The 19922-nt window shown below is 32.0% G+C and overlaps 1 protein-coding gene across 2 annotated transcripts in view; it reads right to left on the minus strand.

The window, feature by feature from the left end:
• LOC135831652 (leukocyte tyrosine kinase receptor-like) overlaps positions 1-19922 on the minus strand; it is a 61685-nt gene that overhangs the window by 12565 nt on the left and 29198 nt on the right. For both annotated transcript variants that reach the window (XM_065344304.1, XM_065344305.1), the window contains exons 2-4: positions 5066-5288; positions 4700-4848; positions 731-862 (exon numbers count right to left, since the gene is read on the minus strand). In XM_065344304.1, the coding sequence (XP_065200376.1) occupies positions 731-862; positions 4700-4848; positions 5066-5288 (504 nt within the window). The remainder of the gene's footprint in view (positions 1-730; positions 863-4699; positions 4849-5065; positions 5289-19922) is intronic.

The raw sequence follows: 19922 nt of genomic DNA on the forward strand, positions 1-19922 counted from the left end.
TTTTCGATACGTTAACGTCGTCGTATAGTAAATATATAATATGTGTAGAAAAGTAGCAGAATCTATGCGTTGTAAAGTATATTTTTTTTCTTTTAAATCCATGTTAGGAGAAGGCTTATTTAATATTTGTTTAGGTAAATTGAATCTGCGCCTAAGTATAAAGTAAAAGTAAAAGTTACGTGTTTTTTTCAAAATGATTTTTTTTTTTCAAAAGGAAAAACATTAAACGCAAAATTTTTTACGTAGTCTTACGAATATTAATTTTCGTACCATTGAGACGTAATAAAAAGGAAGAAAAAAACGGAGAATTCATCAAGGTGTTTTTATTTCCTTAAATTAATTCCGTTTAAATTATTATTTCTTTTTGCGTCTCGGCGGTAAAATTGAATCTGCTAGTAGCTCGAAAATCGGATACTTTTCAAGGAAAACTCACAGAGAAAGTGTATAATCTACTTCTTTTTCCTTTGTTTTTGATCTCGTTTCGTTTCCGATGTGAAAATTAGACTACTTTTGTTCGTAAATTATACCCGAGTAATTCACTTACCTACCCTACTTACTCGATGTAAATTTCATTTTTATTCGAGTAAGAAGCTCAGAATTGTAGGCTTTTAGTATTCCATTCTGCGACGTTAAATGTTTTTTCAAACGCTTTATACGGTCGTAAATCATTTTTGCAATTTTTTACGATTCCTGGAGGAAACGGAAATTAGGTAAAATTATTTATTCTTACCGCAATTTTGTTTTTCATCCGCTGCGTCTGAACAATCGCGTTTTATGTCGCAAACAAAATTCAAAGGTATGCAAACTGATTCCTTCATGCAACGAAATTTTTTATCTGGTGGACATTCTCCTTCTGTCACATCTGTAAATTGTATTTAAAAAAATATGTAATTAGATATTGTACTCGTAACATGGATAGATAAGTAGATACATATTTAAATTATCTTCTTCAGTGTCTACCTACATTTCGCCATACAGAAAAATAGATTTGAAAATGTTAGAACAATTTAAGCCGAATTTTGGATCTCACCAAGTATTCAACATTTTTTTCACTTTTTTCCAGAGAGAAAAAAACTCATCAGAACTAAGGACATATCTACACCACTGAAACCTTACATGTATTTTGAAAACTTTAAAAAACTTGTGGGAGTGACTGTCCTTTTTTCTCACCCATCTAGACAACGCTTTTGTAAACAGGTGCTCTAAACGACCAGCTATACTTCCAGATGAAGTCGCTCTATCTATTTCGAAAAATATCATCTTCAAAAGTTTTTCATCGTAAAAATTCCATAATAATTTTATCCTTATCCTACGAGTACTATAGGCCCACATATAACTATTGATTTTTCTTTTGGCACAGAACAGCTTTCAAGTTGAATGCCAGCGTAGTGTTTATCGAAATTCGAATACTCTACAGTCTTATTTTATTTTTATTTTCATACTGCGAAAAACAATAGTGGAATTGTTTTTTTCGCATTTTCACCTGTTTTATCATAGTTTCCCTATGCGATCTCAAACTACAATGGTGTTGGGTATTTTTCAAATGATGCAACGTATAAAAACAAAAACAATAAATAGGTATATAGACGGAACTCGAGAGGAAATGAAATACCTACCTACGTAGGTATTTGTTTTATTTATTTTTATCGTACAATTTTTCCAATTATTTTTTTATCAACATCACTACCCAAACGTATATTTTATAATTTAATGTAGGTATGGAATTACAAAACTATAACAAGTTTGGAAAAACTCGAGTGAATTTTTCGACTGAAAGTAGGTACCTATTTTTATGTATTATATTTACCAAATTCAGGTTGTTATTTTTTCGAACAATTGTTTTATTTACTCTCATTGCTGTAAGGGAAGGGATGAGAGTGTTTATAAAAATACCTAATGGATTTATCTATGTACATACATACGCTTACGAGCACGTTGAGAATATCTATAAATGCGACCAACTGAGTTCATCCAATGAATGCAGACAGTCTGGGGATTACAACGAACGGAAGTAATTCATCAATTACTATGTACGAATATATCCCAAAAGATGCGAGTAGTTTGGATATTTGAATCACATATTTCCACGTGATGAAAATTAAACGTCAAAACAACGCGAATGCAAATGTAAAGTACGATATGCCAACGTATCTACAATTTGTTTCCAAAACGTCTTGACCAGACATTTATGCAAATTGAATGCAATAGGACGAAAATAGCTTATACCTCTGCATTCTAACGATGGATTATTCTTATTGAAAATACTCCTAATTCGCAATTTATCTAAGGGCAAATAACATTTGAAGTTCTATTCGCTGATTTTGAAGGCTAGCGAATAGATGAAACAATTCTAGATTATGATGATTTCAAGTTGAAAATGTGATGTTTATTTCAAATTTTTGTAATATTTTTTTGCGAATAGGGTAGGTAGTAGGTAATACCAGCCAGTAAATATGTAGATGAAAAGGAGTACCTATGGAGTTTCCGATTTTCTGTTTTAGGAAGCTGGATAGGTACCTCTACCTACCTACAGTTTTTCACGAAGTTTTTAATTATACTCGTAAATAAGAAATTGAAGTAAGAAGTAGATACCTACCTATTTAAGTATTTTCTGTTGTGGAAAAAAATGAAGGTGGCTAATTTAAATGCTGAGTTTCATTTTTCATTTGTGATTTTTATTTCTATTCCAGAACCCATGGAGAATTTTCGAATGTTTCAGTTTTCAAAAAAATACGATTTCAGTGGCGATTTGAAGATGAAGCTGGTACGGTTACATCCAAATTTATTGATTAAAATGATCACGAAAATTTTTATCTGGACAAATATGTTGAGCACGAGAATCAAGCGTTAATTTTTCCCAAATTTGGTCATATTTTGAGGCTTAAGGTTACTTAGGAAATGAGTGAGAAAAAGTATGAACTATCTTGAACCAAAAATAAAGTTGTCAGGATTTTTTTAACGAAACTGGCAAACTTCGAAAAACTTAGGCTTACTGAACTTGAAACAACTCTGTTCGCAGGATTTTAAAGAGAATGAATGAGAAAATAAAAATGAAGAATAAAATATTGAAAACCTTGAATATCTAAGTAGGTACCTATGAAATTTCAAGATGAAAGCTCAACTTATCATAATAGAGGTATCAAACAACATGGACTCATTTTAATCTTTTTTTTGTGTGAGAAAATAATTTTAAAAATAGTTTTGCTTTTTCTGAAATTGAAAATTTGTCAGAAATCACTTGGATTTGGTATCTTGAAAAGAGAAAAAATCAAGTTTTCAGCTATTCTAATCAAATTTCCATCATGTGAAACCCTGAAAAATTATAAACCAAACCGAAATTTTGCTGAGAATTCTAGAAAAAATGAAAGCTTATGCCAGAGAACATAATTTTTAGAGACGAAACAGATTGAAATTTTATTCAACGTAGCCCATCCCTAAATTGATTTCAAGATTGCCCAACTTGAAAATTAACAAACGAACATCAGATTTTTGGAACAGAGTGTGTTTTAAAATTCTCACAACAAAAATTTTATCTACTTATACCTAACTTGATTGATTTTTCGATTATTTTCCTCCCTTAATTTTAGAAAACTTGCCAATAAAGAATGATGCTGCATCTAGTCAGAGAAATTTTGATTGAGAAATTAGGAATTGTTCCTTAATAGAAAATTTTTTTAAAACTTTCAATCGTTGGAATTTCAATGTTGCGTAGGTACCCAGAAATTAATTAAAGAGCTCGAAAATACAGCTACTCTATAATGAATTTTTTGTAGTAAAAGTTGATTTCTCTTCGTTTCAAAGTTTGAAAATGTGGTTAAAATTAAAGATCCTACCAGATGCTCTAAAAGGTTGAAGTTTGGTAGTATCGAGTTTTGAACATTACCATTCTAGATTTCAATGATAATGATCCCCATCGTAAAATTATGAATAATATTTCTACCTATAATTTCTTTAGTTTGAGGTAAATGGCATCCACTTGAGAACAAGTTTAATTTAACGTTATGAAAAACATTGATTAGACCTCTTTCAACAATGGGAAAAAAATTATAAAAATTTGACGACACTTTATCAAGTTGATATAATGTAGAGTCAAGTTTAAAAATGAAACTTTTAAATAAGTAGGTAAGTTAAGCACCCTTCAACGTGAATTTCGATACAAAATTTTGTTTGTTTATTGCTTGTACAAATTTCAGTGTGTCAAGAAGTATTTACTACCTGTACATACATAACAGATAAGTTCTTGGCGTTTTCTCGAATGTGCTCTTATAATGGAAAGTGAATTATGGATGTTAAAAATACAAGTACAAATATATTTTTTCAGCGGATCATTTACTTAAGCTGAAGGATCTTGAAATACATAACTTGACGTAAAATATAAAAGCGTTCGAGGAAAATAGGTATCAGATGAATTCTTTAGGTAAAAAATATCATGAACGAGTTATTGATGTTCTCTTCATTCATATCAGTAACCTTTACAACAAGATTTATTAGGTTGCATAGTACTACGTTGGTTGTACATTTTTGTCAACTAAATAAAATTTAATTCATGATGAAAAAAGGTTTTTTGATTGGTTATAAAAATGTGAAATTGAGGCGAATTTTTCAACGTGCTATAAATGATACCTACCAATAATTATAGTTAAATGTAAATGATAATATAGAAGTTTAGGTACTGTTTTACAATTATCTAGGTACCTACCTGGGAAGCAGTGTTCCAGTTGAATGTTATCTATGGCAACGTGTGAATTTTTATTTTTATCAGTTTTTACCAAGCGATTGCTTCCTACTTCGATAATAATTCTGAATTTTTCTTCAGGATGACCCAAGTTGATTTTACGAAAATTCCATCTACAGAAATGAACGAAAAAAATTAATTTTCCACTTGTCAAATTAACAAATTAATTGATTACTTATCTATATCACCTAGTTGCATTTAATAGCTATGTTTTACTATAATGAAAATTTTGCTGTGATGAAATAAAATGATATACGTTATAAGTAGACAACTGTAACTGATGCGGAAATTTAATATTATTGTACTCAAATGCGTATTATTTGTACTTACAACTCATCTTCTGTATTTATGTGGTTGGCTATCACTTTCGTTCTGTTACCCTCTTGAATTAGTATGCTGATATTTCCCATATGTGCAGCGTTGGTGTGCATTGCAAATGATAGAGTACAGATTTCGTTGACATTTTTATCGAAGTATGCTGGATTAATTTCTATACTGGTTAAATTGAACTCTGTATTTCTTTCGTTTGTGTCGAAAATGAGCAAAAAGTGACCTGGAAATAAAACAGAAACAGAACCAAAAATCAAATTAAACACATTTCATATTTAAACATGTTTTTACAGTTATTAAACAATAGATGTTTCACAATGGCGTTTATTTACAATGTGAGCCAATTTTGAAATGATTTGCAGGATTACCTACTCGCCCTCGCCACTCCATCCACTCACAACTGCATCCATCAAAATATTCTTTAAAAACACGCATGCAATGTTGAAAACATGATTTTAAGATTTTTCATAAAAATGTGTGAATTCTCGTAGACTCGAATTTAGTATCTTTCTAGTTCATATGAATAGCTTACATAGGTACTGGAAAAACTAAAAAGTTATAAAAATCGAACATTATGCGCAATCGAGTGTCATAAAATTCTTACATCGCATAAAAAATACATATGACATTTGCGAGTTGTTTTGAAAAAACGACCAGATTAAAAGCGAAACATTGAGAATGTGGTTTTCATGTAGCATTTCGAATGTTTTATTACTCAATGGCACAATTAAAAGCATCCTTACTTATGGTTGACAGAAAATAATTTCATCATTTGCGAAAAGCCGGTTAAATTACGAGTGGGTATCATATTTGTTGAGAATTTTAACATTTCAACGTCGCATTGTTGAGAATAAATAAACTTGGAAATTAATGCAACAAAAATTATAACTATCTGTAAAAGCTGTGAGATGTATAAAAGAAAAAAAAAAGGTCTGAGTTTGAGACGTGGAAAAACCAACGAAGCAACGGTTTGCGCATTAAAAAACCTCATTAAGAAACGTATTTACATCGTTTAAATTCACGCCCCAACGAGCTCTACATTCTGGAAAATTCTCCTTTTGGCTAGTTTAGTATTTAACTGCGATACCTTGGTGTGATAATTATTATTATGTGTACGAATGTACTTAGGTAAGGTACCTACCTACTTGTAAGACGATTTCAAAACAGAGTGTTTGACCTTACTTAAATTAAATATGGTAATCGTAAAATAATACTCGATGTTGATCAAAAATTATTTTCAAATTTACATTTCAAAAATAAGCGATTTTTTTGTGTTTACATATTTCATCATTCTATTTATTTATTTATTTATTAAAAGTTTGCTCGCTTAATGATTATACCTACCTACCTCCCTACCTACCTACCTACCTACCTCTACTTCCTTCTTCATCAAAGGTAGGTGTAGGTACGTAATTGAGCAAGTATAAAAAGATATTTTTTGGGGCACAAATTTTTTCAAAAGAAAATTGTCTCAACATCTCAAAATATACGATGGGCAATCACACTACAAATATGTACATTGACCTAACTAAAAACTTGGTGAAAAATTCGCGATAAGGCACAAATGCCTACTTTGAATCATCCTCTATCCATCAATCCCTCAAGGTTTGAAATGATTTCAAAAAATGAAATAAAACAGACAAGTTTGGTAACCGTTTTGGTATTTTGATAAAACTACTCGTGCGTTTCCATTTAGTTCATTCGATGTTTTATTTGAGCAATTTAAAAGCTACCGATGCTTTAAAAGGGGAAGCTGGGTAGGTATTCCAAATATATACCATAATAACCAATGACGTGGAATCCGACGAAACGATGGGTCATTTTGTAATTTATATAGCTCAATGCGTTATTCCTCGTATATCTATCCTGTATTGCTACGTATTGCTGTGTTTAATACACAAAGTAACCGACTTATATCTACATATTAATACGTTCGTGAGCGCATAATACGCTCGGATGGATACCTATACTGATTTTGTCAAAATTAGAACCAAATTTATGTATGGTTGGTTGTACGCGCAAGTTTGAGTACGTTAAAACGATGGGTATATTCGTTAAAGGACAGATCTGTTCAGGAAGAAAAAGAAACGCGAAATAATTTTTCTCCGTTTTCACTTTGTGAAAACGCGAACACAAGGGCATATTATACGCGTACAGTTTATCTATACCTACTACGGTGCCTTAGAAATGAAGTTATTCGTCGGAAAAAATGCCAGAGGTTTGTTTGAAAAAATTTTGTCATTGTAATTGTATAGATTTATCCCCATTCAGCTTATTCAGGTTAGTGTGTTATTTAAGAACCTTCGGAGATTTATTCGGTCGTCTGTTGTGAGTATAGACGAGACGTTTTTCGTGTATTTGATTTATGTTGCTAAGCGAGTTCTCTCGTATTTTCTAAACACTCATCTCTTCTGTTTAACCCTTAACTGAAAACGCACATTATAGGAGTTTAAGAAAAGAAAATACGCTTACGATAAACTTCCTGCTATAACTACGTAGGTAGTAGAGGTATAATCAGAAATGAACCACCGGTATGACCTCAAAAGAAAAACAGCGTGTAACCGCGTAAACTAGATACCTTTGAAAATGCTACTCGAGTGTTTTTCTATTTGTTGGTGTCGGTAAGTATATCTTGCGGGAATATCAGTCAGTATTTAATAACAGCGCAGCGTAGGCAAGTGTTTGATAAAGTGAGTAGGTATCTGAGATAATTTTTATAAAGGTTCGAGCTGCGAAAGTTGAAATTATACTGAAGCCTTCTGAAACAAAAAAACACCGCAATTCCAACACTTTCAAAATCAATTTAGAGGGAATTGAATGAAACAAGGTTTTTAAAGTTCCTTTACAAAAATTTAAAATATTCAATTTATCTCTTGGGCCATCTGTCACATGACAGTTAACAGTCTTGATGAGAGTAGATTAGCAAGACAAACTGTTCATTTTTCAAAAGGAAGAAATCAGCGGATTATTCAAAATTTTTTACTTTCCAGAATTATTTACAGCTGTGCAATCGCAGTATTTTCTAAATTAAGTAGGTTTACTGGTGGTAATGTTTTATATGACAGCCAGTAAGTTGGGTAATTTTTTGGTAAATTACTGGTAATTTTTTGGTAAATTACTGGTAATTTTTTGGTAAATTACTGGTAATTTTTTGGTAAATTACTGGTAATTTTTTGGTAAATTACTGGTAATTTTTTGGTAAATTACTGGTAATTTTTTGGTAAATTACTGGTAATTTTTTGGTAAATTACCAAGAACTTTCAGCACCTAGATTACCAATAAATTTTAGTAAAATACTTGAGTTTTGGGTTGTATTAGTAATTTTTGGTCGATTACACCTATAACAATTTATGCTACCTATAAATTAGAATTACTGCTGACCTGACTTCGTAATTCACTGGAACCTTTTGATAAATTACTTGTAATTTTTGATAATTTGCTGATCGCTGGTCAACGTGACGTTGACATTCAAGTTTGAAAACTTGTAAAAAAAATTGTTTAGACTCTTGATTATTCCAGACTTTTAAAAACTTGAAAAAAAGGATCAATTCTCAATATTTCGAGTACACCAAAGTACGATTTTATAAATTTATAATGTGCACCTACGTACTTCGTCTGACTTTTTAAGACTTTTGAACAGAAAGACCAATTTTTGACATTTCTAGTTGACTGGTCATTTGAATTTTTTTGCATCAATTCATGCCATTTTTGAACTACCTCTTTGGAACATTCAATACCTCATAGAATAGAATGGGATCGTGTTCAACAAGTGAAATTTTTTCAAAAACTGCTCTATGGGCCCCCATACTTCGGTAAAAAAAAAATGATCATGATCAAGAGAAGATAGGATTCCAACAAATTTCATAGGTACCTACCTAATACATAATTATAAAATTGATTTTTTTTTCAACTTGTGCAGATTTTAAGAGCTTAGTGGTGGTAATTTAGAGGCGGTAATTACATACTAGATCTAGTGTTGCCGTTTACCAAGGCATTATTCTTTAAATAACTTCTGGAAAAATAAAATGAACAATTTTAAAAAATGGAAATACTAAGCATACGAGCTGATGATTTCTCATGGGTAAGCACTCGTTCCAAAAAAAAAAAAAATTGCCTACAAAAAGAAATTTTTGTACAACACGTCGAAAGTTATGTAATTAACTTACCTATGTATAGTTTCTCAACTTTGATCTCATATTCTTAATAAGATGTAACGTGTTCTTTTCAGAACAAGTAAGTACATAGGTAGTAAAAGTTGCCGCTAATTTGCACGAACGAGGATTGTGATAAGTTCAGAAAAAAGAGTAGGTACCAAGATATAAGTGATGTAGCTAAAATACGACATTTTAGAAAATGGGTCAATTGAAGTCATTATTTTTGGTCTAGCAAAGGTGGAAATTGAAAGGAACTTTCGAATGGCTGAGTACATTCTGTATCAAATCGAAATCAGATATTCATTACCTATTAGATATTATAGTGTTCTTCATTTTTCCAAACTCTCATGCTTAGAAGTACTACCTGTTTACCCAAATTTACATTTTGGACAAGGAGAGTGATTTTTTGTTGGAAAGGGGAGAGGAGGAGATTTTAATGTACTGAAAAATGAATTTTTGACGAGGCCAAGAACTTTTTTGGTATTCTAAGAACAGGATTTCATAATATTTTGCAGCAATTTTTTCTGAGATAGGTAAGTAATGGAAGTGTAAACACCAACACCGAGGATAAGTTCATAAAAATATGACAACTTTACGTTTATTGAGTCCAAAACTAGGTCGTTAAACAATCAAAGTTATCATTGTAAAGTTTTTACAAAACATTCATACATTTTCAGTTTGTTTTTCACTTAAATTTTCATGTTTATCAAGTGAAAGCTTCTTCCAGTATAACAAACCAACACAACGCACAAAAAGATTTTCATGTTTCGAATGAATAGAAAAGCGAAACTTTTCCCGAATACAGTGAATAAAATTCAACCTAGTATAGCAAATTCTTTTCATTGTGCATTTTTTTGGTGGTACTTTTTTCACGCCGGATAGAACATCAAAACATGGCAAGCTATTATTGTAATAGCGAATTCTTGATTTTTGGAGTCGTGAATTTTTGAAAAATAAGCACCAATTTATGCTGATCACCGCATTTATGAAAGGATTAAGCCGAACCACATACCGAGTAATAGCTTGAAAACAAAATTTTAATCCTTTCGCATTGAGCAAACTGAGCATTGCCATAGCATTAACACTACGTTAACGCGAAGTTTAAATTAAATAACGAATTATGAGATATTCGTGTAGCTCTAATCCTTTGCTGCATAATTTAATCAATTTGTTAACGAAGGTTTTTAATCAGTTATAATCCTACTTTAGGTCTATTTGTAAAGACTCTAAAGGGGATGTTTTTGAACGAGATTACGAAATAATTTTTTCCCAATACGATCTCGCGTCGAGTAACGAGTTAATAAAACGAAAACAAGATGGAAATTTTTTACGATGAATAAGCATAAAATTACTATGTATACTTTCGACACGCTCTGCTATAGATTTTGAAAACACGTGGCACGCGGTTGTGTAATCGTTGACTTAAAACAAGTCGTACATTTTGATAAATCGTATACTCGAATGTAATCAAATTATAATTTATAAAGTCAGTTTGAAAACTCTAGTCTCTAGAGTTTGTACCTGATTGTTTGCATTTCTGTTGTTGATGTCAACATTTCACTCCTGGCGCAAAACGACGAGAAACTCGATAGCGAAATTAATTTTAAATCCCGACGTTGAAAATTTCCGCAGTTAGAGTTAAAGGATTTTTCTCTGCTAACACATTGTACGAGATTAATAATTTATGTTAATTTTACGCCAGAGGAAAGAGCAACGATATGTATGTAAAATGAATTCATATGGAAAAGAAGAAACAGGAAGTACATTTAAAAGTTTCGTTCATATTTTCAAATTCTTGAGATACTTTTTTGAATACTACCCTACATATAAGGTAGCAACGGGAAATTTTTTCGTCAGTATCTTACAACACTGCTGATATTGAAAGCAACCAGAACGCAGAAAAGAATAATAAAATAAAGTATTTTTATGCGTCGACGAAGTGAAAAGTTTTCAAAATATTTAAATTAAATTAACGATAAAATAATCAAAAGCAAAGTTTTTCGTTTTTAATAATTTTTGCATAAGATGCGAAGTTATCAAAATTATAAACACGCGTTCAACGCTTCACCGGTCATACTTTTTTAATGAAATTCCATTACCAAATTCTCGCAATCTTGGGCTTTTTTTCAGTTGAAAAAATTGAGACAAAATTTTAAAAAGTGAAAATTGCTTTTAGCATCATCGAGCTAAAAAAAATGATGATATTGTACATCGAAAAAATACGCGTTTCATCATCCTTGAATAAAATTAGTAGGTCTGTCCTTCACTCGAAAATTTTTATGTCAAATTTTTTCACTCGAACCCAAATAAATTAAAATCAAAAATTTTCAAATTGGCTTCCTTTTTAGAATTTTATTATAAGAAACATTGTAGAATTATTTTGAGTTGAATCATTTTTCGAACTCGTAACAATTTGTGTAATTAATTAGATTTTATTTCGCCGAAGAAATCCCACCTTATAATCAATGTCAAAAAAAAATTGATACAGAAAGTAGATAGGTACCTATCCACATTTTGGGTTTCCTCGTTCTAAATTTATCGTTCAAATTATACGACTGATGAAATAAAACGCAACGTTTCTGAACACCTTTTCGTGGTTTTTAATAAATTCGAAACTCGTAAACGAAAAAAAAAAGAAACCTCATTTTCCATAAATCTCAACCTTACAATTGGCGAATTCCTTTGTTATTATTATATTATTGGAATTCTCAATTGAACGGGGTGATTAGGTTTAGGTATACGAAGGAAAAGAAGATGGTAAAAATGCTGCTACATGTTACATCGATAATCCATAAAACGTTAAAATTTTCTCAGCTCATCTTAAAGCAATAAGCGTATAAATTTTCTCGTTACTTGGTGAAAATGAAATTTCCCTGTTCTCGATTACATCGACTTTCCCCGATACTAAAATAAGCTGTTTTGCATGGCTGCCTCGAGAAATTAACTTGGAAAAATTGAAAGGTAAACGATTGTGGTACACGGTGAGCCAATGATGAAGCAACGCTTAAAGCATAATTCAATTTGTAACTTTTAAAGCTTTTCCCTCTCAAACGTTTAACTAAAACCATACGTGTAATGGAATAGCGAAACAAAAATAAAATAAAACTTTAATCTCGTTTTATAAATAAAATACCTACGGAAAATATATTTACTACGCAACGTAGCGACCGCAGCGTCCCTAATTCCAAGTGAGAAGTAACATGTCTGTCAATTTAGTTTTGTGAGACTAATCGTATTATTCGCGTTTGTCGCTTCGGTTTATAGATTACTCGGTTATATCGATACGACTCTAAAGCAATTTGTGAACACATTTTTAACGGATTTTTTTACAGCTAAACGATGAAAATTGACAGGCAGAAATATAGTATACTTACCTACGAGTAGATGTATTAAATTATATATAAAAAATATAAAATGTCGTCGTGCGCTTAAATAGATACGATTAAATGAACCAAAGCGAAAAAAAAAATGCTGCAGAAAAGATGTACTATGCCTACCTAATCCAATAAGTAGAGTTTTCAAAAGGGTGGGAATTTTGAACGGCGAAAGCTTTCCACGATTTTGGTCTCATTCGCGTAGGTGTCGGAGAGGAAACGTGATGCGGCAGCAATAGTTCGAAAATTTGAGAGCTGACGCGCAGTTTTATTACGTAGGTGTCGACGTGAATGGATCGCAGAAAGAAACCGACAAAAAAATCGCATGGCAAAACGGTTTGTTTTAAGTTTCGTAAAAAGGGTTTTCAAACGATAACAAAATGAAACGTTTAGGATGGAATTTTTTTTTTGGTCGGAAAATTTCGCGCGATATTTTACACGAAACGTGAAATTTGATGGAGTATGAGGAATCTTATTGTTTGTACATCTGAAACGATGATATTTTATTATTGGCGTTCCCAAGACTGCGAATTAGGCTGAATGAATATTCAGCGCGAGATTCCACGTTTTTCAGCGAGATGAAAAAAAAGACATACGAGAGAAATGCCTACAATACGATTTATAACGCGTTGTGAAGAATGGGAATTTTGGAATTTTTTTTATTGCGAATGAAAAATTATGAAAATTACGTAGGCGCGTGGCTTATAATTGTAGAGCTGTATTTTTATACATATATAAATGCTTCTCGAGATTTCAATTTTGGTGATACAGACACTTGACATGCAGGGAGTGCCAGGATGCCTACATTTTTGCCCATTCTGAAGATAACGTTATGTTCGTGGGAAAATTTTCGTTTTCAATTTTTTCTCATTATTTGACGTGTTTACTGCATTGAAAGGTGCGAGTGGTGGAGAATAAAAGTTTGAGTTACACAAGAAACAATATCCAAAAAAAAAAAATGGTTGTAAAATGAATTTTTTCTCAATTTTTTAAATTGAAAATGCTTTCAAATTTTTTTAATAACTATGAGGTAGAAAATTGACTTTTTTGAATTTTTGCACCTTTGAAAAGAGCAGTTTTTGTTTTTTGAGAAGGTATGACGTTTTTTCCAGTTTGAAAATTGCGAAAAATCTACTAGAAGCTTTAAATCGCTCAAAAGGCCACCAATCACTTTTAAAGATCGCAAAAAATTCAAACAAATAATTCCGTTTTTATTGCAATGAGTTCATGCCCGATTGGCAAAAATTTGAAAAATATGACTGTCTGTCATTTTCCCAGTCATAACCCTAGTCACATTAGTTCCGTTTCGTCGTCAGAAATGACAACCAATCAGAAAGCAATAAAATACAATATGACTGCTTCCTATTTGGAACACAATTAAGACCAGTCAGATCACCAGTCATATCACCACTCAGTTTTGTTTTTTCTGACTACTTTTTGGTGAAATTTTTTTAAAATGGTAAATAAATATTCAAAGTCCACTTTTTATGAGCAATGGACTGGTCATATATGGTAAATTATCGGTTTTGGCTCAAATATGCACCATTTGGGACCCAAAATTGGACCCATTCGCCAATAATAACAGTTGTCATATCCCCAGTCAGAAGCCCAGTCACATTAGTTCCGTTTCATCGTCAGATTCGTTCAGTAGTCATATTGCCAGTCAGATTTAAAAATCTGGCAGCACGAATTGCCAATCGGGTGAAGGGCAAATTTTCAATTTTTTCTCCGATAGCAATCATTTGAGAAAATTTTGGATTTGAATCAGTATGAATGGATATTGAAAATTTTGGCTGAATCGATCAAAAGGTTCACAAAAAAGGTAAATTTGAGTTAACTTTGGAACAGAATTTGCTTTCACTCGTTTTATGACTATTTTTCCACTGTAACTAAACCATGCAAAAATCAGTCAAAAGTGTAGGTTAGGGCTTCTGGACTGCTTGACGCCATCTTCAATCAATTTGAGAGATCGAAAGTATAATGCATACAAAATGTCAACCACCTGCGTCAATTTGATCAAATCTTAATTTTTTCATTGAAAATCGCTTTAAACCTCATACTCAAGACATAACTAAAAACTAAAAAATCACCTAGCCTGGATAACATAAATAATCAACTTCTCAAGAACATGTCAATCTGTTGTATTCAAATAATCCGGGATATCTTCAAAGCTTGCCTAAAACAAGGATATTTCCCACAAGAATGGAAAAAAGCAATCATTGTTTTAATCCCAAAAAAAAAGGTCCTGATCCAACTTCTCCTGCTAGCTATAGACCAATCTGCCTACTGACTTCACTTTCCAAATTACTAGAACGTATCATCTTGAAGCGCTTAACTGATCACACCAACAGACACGAAATATTGCCACAGTTTCAGTTCGGCTTTCGAACTGTAACTGAAAAATACTTACCTGAACAAATTATCTGAAAACACCCTTGCTTGCTGCTTCAATATCGGGCAAAATCGCCCTTCAAGACTCAAACCAAAACTTCCTCAACATTTCTTTTAGGTTTCTTATAGCCCTACCTCTTTTCTTTCTTAAGTTTTTTTTTTTTTTTTTTTTTTTTTCAAGTATCCTATTTGTAAAATTTGTGAATAGCGCTAAATTACGCTGAACCAAATAATAATAAAAATAAAATTTTCATTCATTCATTCAATTTTTTCATAGGAATAGTGACAAAAATAATGAATCAAGTAGGTATCAAAAATTTGCCAAAAATGGAAAGATGAAATTTAGCCAGGGATGAAGAAGCTAGCTTAAAATTGAAAAATTGAGAGTTTTTGGGAAATATTGGAAAAGTTTGAAAGATTCATCATTCTCAGAAAAAAAAATCAGGTTTGGTCACCTAGATCTGAATCGATTGCAACTCTGATCTAATCAAATCATCAATGGAGAATTTTGACATTTGTGCCCCTCCCTTCCCTTCCCTTCTCTTCCCTTCCCTTCCCTTCCCCTCCCCTTTGCCTCGTCCCTGGATTCAGAACCTTAAATTTAGTGGAATATTGCGAGCAAAGAAAAGTAAGAATACCTACCTAATTCTTTAATTTTTTTTTATCACGTTCAACATAAGAAAATTTCTTTCACCATCGCTGCAAAATACCAACATAACTTGCCTCAGTTTCCCACTGGTAGGAACAAAATAGGTCATACGTCTACAAAGGTAACATAATATCTCCGAATTTTGACCTTTTCAAGTCTCAAGAGACTGCAAATTTACTCACTTTGGCTTAGTTAGTGTTGCATCATTATCGCGTCGAAGGCGAGAAACCGCAATTGAAACCCCCACCATGAATGTAGAATGAAGCAAAGACATCAAGTGCTCAGCAGGCATGACCACAAGAGACAAAACCGCCGACATATTAACCTAGTAACGATTCCACGTAACCTCATGAGATAAAATGTACCTAACGTGAAATCGCAAAAATTGGTATACCTACGCTTACATGAGAACAGATTTATATTGAAATATAACCCTTTTTGATGAAAATATCTCGATTACGAACGAATAAATTGGAAAATTGAATAAGAAATTCCTACGTATAGTCAAAGTAACTTACATATAGGTACATGTAGGAGTTTTAAATCACGATTCACTGATTCAATCACCGTATCTTATCTTTGAAATTGGTGCAATATTGGCCTGATTGAATTCAACTTTTGACGTCAATTTACCGACACCTACACAAGTGCACTTCCATTTAATTAGGTACCTAGACCTACCAATTAATCTATTTTCATTAAAATAGGTAAGTACAAAATTTTATAAATAATTATTGTTTTTCTTATAAAGTGGACAAAGTTCATCTATTTACCTACAAGATTCTTGTAGAAACTGCAATTCAACAGAAAAGTTCGGGATTCCGATGAAAAAATCCCAGATGAAGACAGATTATTAAAAAATTTATTATCAGATCTGTTTGCATATTTTAAATTGGTCCAAAAATCATCCAGGTTTAACTGAATGATTTAGTCAGACCAGCTCTATCGGATAAGAAATGGTTTTAGAGAAACAAAGCCCCAAATGCTGACGCTGACCTTCAGATCAAAAATATTCTCAAAATGGTAATAAGTACCTAATTAGGAAATCCTTCCTTTGAACAGGTATCAATTTGCTACGCAGTAGACGCATATTGAATCACCTTTTGGAAACCAAATCAAGTATAATTATAATAGTTTGGCAGCATCGGATTAAATTACGTTAGATTTGAAAGTGAAAATTTTTCATTCGGCAAGAAAAACATCCTGCTCTAACGCTCCACTTTTAAAATATGCAAACGAATAGAAGATTTCCAAGTCCAAAGTTCGACATCATTAAATGATATCGTGATAGCCTATAATATAGTAAACAAATCCTCGATCCGGAAATTAAATTTCATTAATTAGCGAGCAGAAAATTGTATTCAATGCGTGGGAAACTGAAAGAAGGTATTTTTCACGCAGAAAAATAATCAATGGGAACACTATTCTATCTTTATCCTTAAATATAATATTTTTGACGCTGCGAAATAAATTTCTCCGAGGGTGAAATAATTTTCGTTTTCGTCATACACCCTTCGCTGTGCTTTTACTACAAATAATAGTGTAATTAGGATTAATGCTCGTCTTTGAATAAAGCACAATGAATCAAAGTTCGTTAATTACTGAAATTATTTCTCGGTTCTTTTTTTTTCTACCAATTTTGCTGTAGGTAATTACCAAACGTTTACAGAAAGAGGTTTTTCGGAACGTGTCATCGCTTATTATTTTAGACTCCATTTTATCAAGTTGAATTTTAAGTAGATGTAAGTAGTAATTTAGGACTTTAATTTTGCTCGATCATCTATTTAGTTGAATGAATGTCAATTTTTTTTTAATATAAATTTTCAGCTTTCATTTAGAAAATGAAAAGTGCGTATTTTTTAATTAACTGTCGTTTTTTATATTAATCGAGTGCCTACTTAATTAAAACTGGAATGAAACGATATAAAATTCAATGTCACGCGTATGGAACCTACCTAAGTGCCTACCATTTGTTTAAAGATACACGTAGGCTTATTTTCTTTAGGTAGGTACTTATTTTGTAGGTACTTTCAAATCTTGAGGTGTTTCAAAATACGACTTACCTATATTTTTATAGAAAACAGATGATTTCTTTTGACAAATTATGATGATGAATGATTCCCTTTTTTTTCATTTTTGGCAGATTTGTGTTTAGCAAATACAAGTACTTTACGTAGGTACCTTCAATCGGATTTTCAAAGGCACATCTACAAGTAAATATTTCGTTGAGAAAAAGAAATAAAGAATATGTAATAAGAAAATATTCTCAAATAGGTGTTTTCAAAAGAAAATATTTTTATAGACATATTTCGAAAAGTAAGCACGCCAATTTTTATCTCCATTGAAAAAGGAAATTATAACTTGAAAAGATGAGAAAATATTTCCAGTTTTCCTGTACTTTTGTGTGATTTGTGTTGTATTGATGATTGATGTACCCAACGTGTGACGATGCTCGTATGAATTTGATTGCTATCATTTAATTGAATCGACATTTAGAAATGTCTAGATGTCGTCGTAATGTAAGTACTCGTATGTGAGGTATCAATTGTCAGTATAGGTTTTCAATTCAGTGCTTCAAGTTTTCATATTCATTTATTTGAAGAAAGTGTTGCTAGGTGTGATTATTTGTCCTCACAACTGGCAATTTAGATTTTATGTTCGTGGTGAGGATTAATTGAAAAAGATAATTATAATATTTATGCTCGTGTTTCCATTCAATATATACGCGTATTTAAACATTTTTTCAAGTAGGTATTTAACATTTTTTTTTCAATACCAGTTTTCGTCGAGTCAAGTTGAGAACCCCGTTGAAAAAAGGCGTGAGATTATTCACTTTTTATTGTAACCAAAATTGGGTGAGAACAGCCCAAATGCTCCTAGAACACACTTCCAGTGTACTCTACGAATGTGAAATTGTTAGGAGGAAAAAACTGGATCTGAACAGATCATTAAATCTACTAACAAACCAGATGTATCGCAATGCCCCTCATAAAAGCCTTGTGGCACGTTGAGGAGGTGGGGGTGTGCCACAATGTTGTGCTCCCAATATGAATAAAATAAAAATTTTTATTGCAAAAAAAAAAGGGTGTATCTCAATTCACATAGAAATTTTTAAATGCGGCAAAGCTAGATCGAAAGAACATGCAATGCAAAAATATATCACCAGCGAAAATTCCAGGTGCTAAAGCGCATTTTTCGATTTTCGGTGAATTTTTGAAAATCAAATAATTTGAACTAAAAATGAGAAAAAAATTGAAATTTTACCCAATTGACATAGAAAGCTGAACCAAATCGATTGGAAACAGTCTGAAACCATTTTTATAGCAGTTCTGGGGCCTCGAGTGGATTTTTGAAACCTGCAATTTCCACAACATTTTACCCATTGAAGTTGAAATGCAGAAATTCATTTCATGCTGAGTTGACTGGGAGATGGTTTTGAGTCGTTTTGGAGTCTCAAGCAACTTTTTAGAAAATGCTAACGTTGATTTACCTACTTTTAGACTGATTTTATGGTGTTTTTTGAAAAGCTAGACTTCTCAAAAAGTCACTGAAGGTTTCAAAACGGCTTTAAATCATGTACGATCGACTTGCAATGTCAAAAATAGGATGGAAATTGAACTTTAGCTTTTTGCATCAAAATATGTAGAAACGGTGAATTTTTGAAATTCTCAGTTATGAGATCGCAGGACAAAAATTTGGTTCAGTACTGGAACATACCGATTCTGGAGAAATTGTGTATAATGGATCAAGTAGGTCACTAACAAGCACCAATCTCGAGCATACATCCTAAAGTTGATTTGGAGAGATTTTACGGTTTTTTTTTGGAGGGGGGAGGGAAATGGAAACGTCAAAAAAATTGTGATAAAAGCTTCAAAACAACTTGAAATCACCTCCACTAAATTAGGGTGCTAAGTGAATTTCGGATTACCAACTTAATTTGGTGAAAGTTAAGTAGAAATTTCAAGTTTCACAAGTTTCAAAAATCCGCTGAAGACTCCCGAACCACCCAAACCGATTTGAAACCGTTTCGAATCGATTTGACTAGTCAAAAACAGGCTAATAGGGTATATCCTGAATTTCAAATTTCAGAATTTGGTAAAATTTTCATTTTTTTTTCAATTTTTGGCCCAAATTTGATTTCTGAAAATTCGTCGAAAATTGAAAAATGCATGTTAGGGACCTGAAATTTTGGCAGGTGGTAATATTTTTCATGCTCTTTCGATCTAGCTTGGTCCGATTCAAGAATTTTTGTGCAAGTTGGAAAACCTACCTTGTAGGAAAAGTGATCA

The sequence above is a fragment of the Planococcus citri genome, chromosome 1 (genome assembly GCF_950023065.1).
Source record: "Planococcus citri chromosome 1, ihPlaCitr1.1, whole genome shotgun sequence".
Classification (NCBI taxonomy): Eukaryota; Metazoa; Arthropoda; class Insecta; order Hemiptera; family Pseudococcidae; genus Planococcus; species Planococcus citri.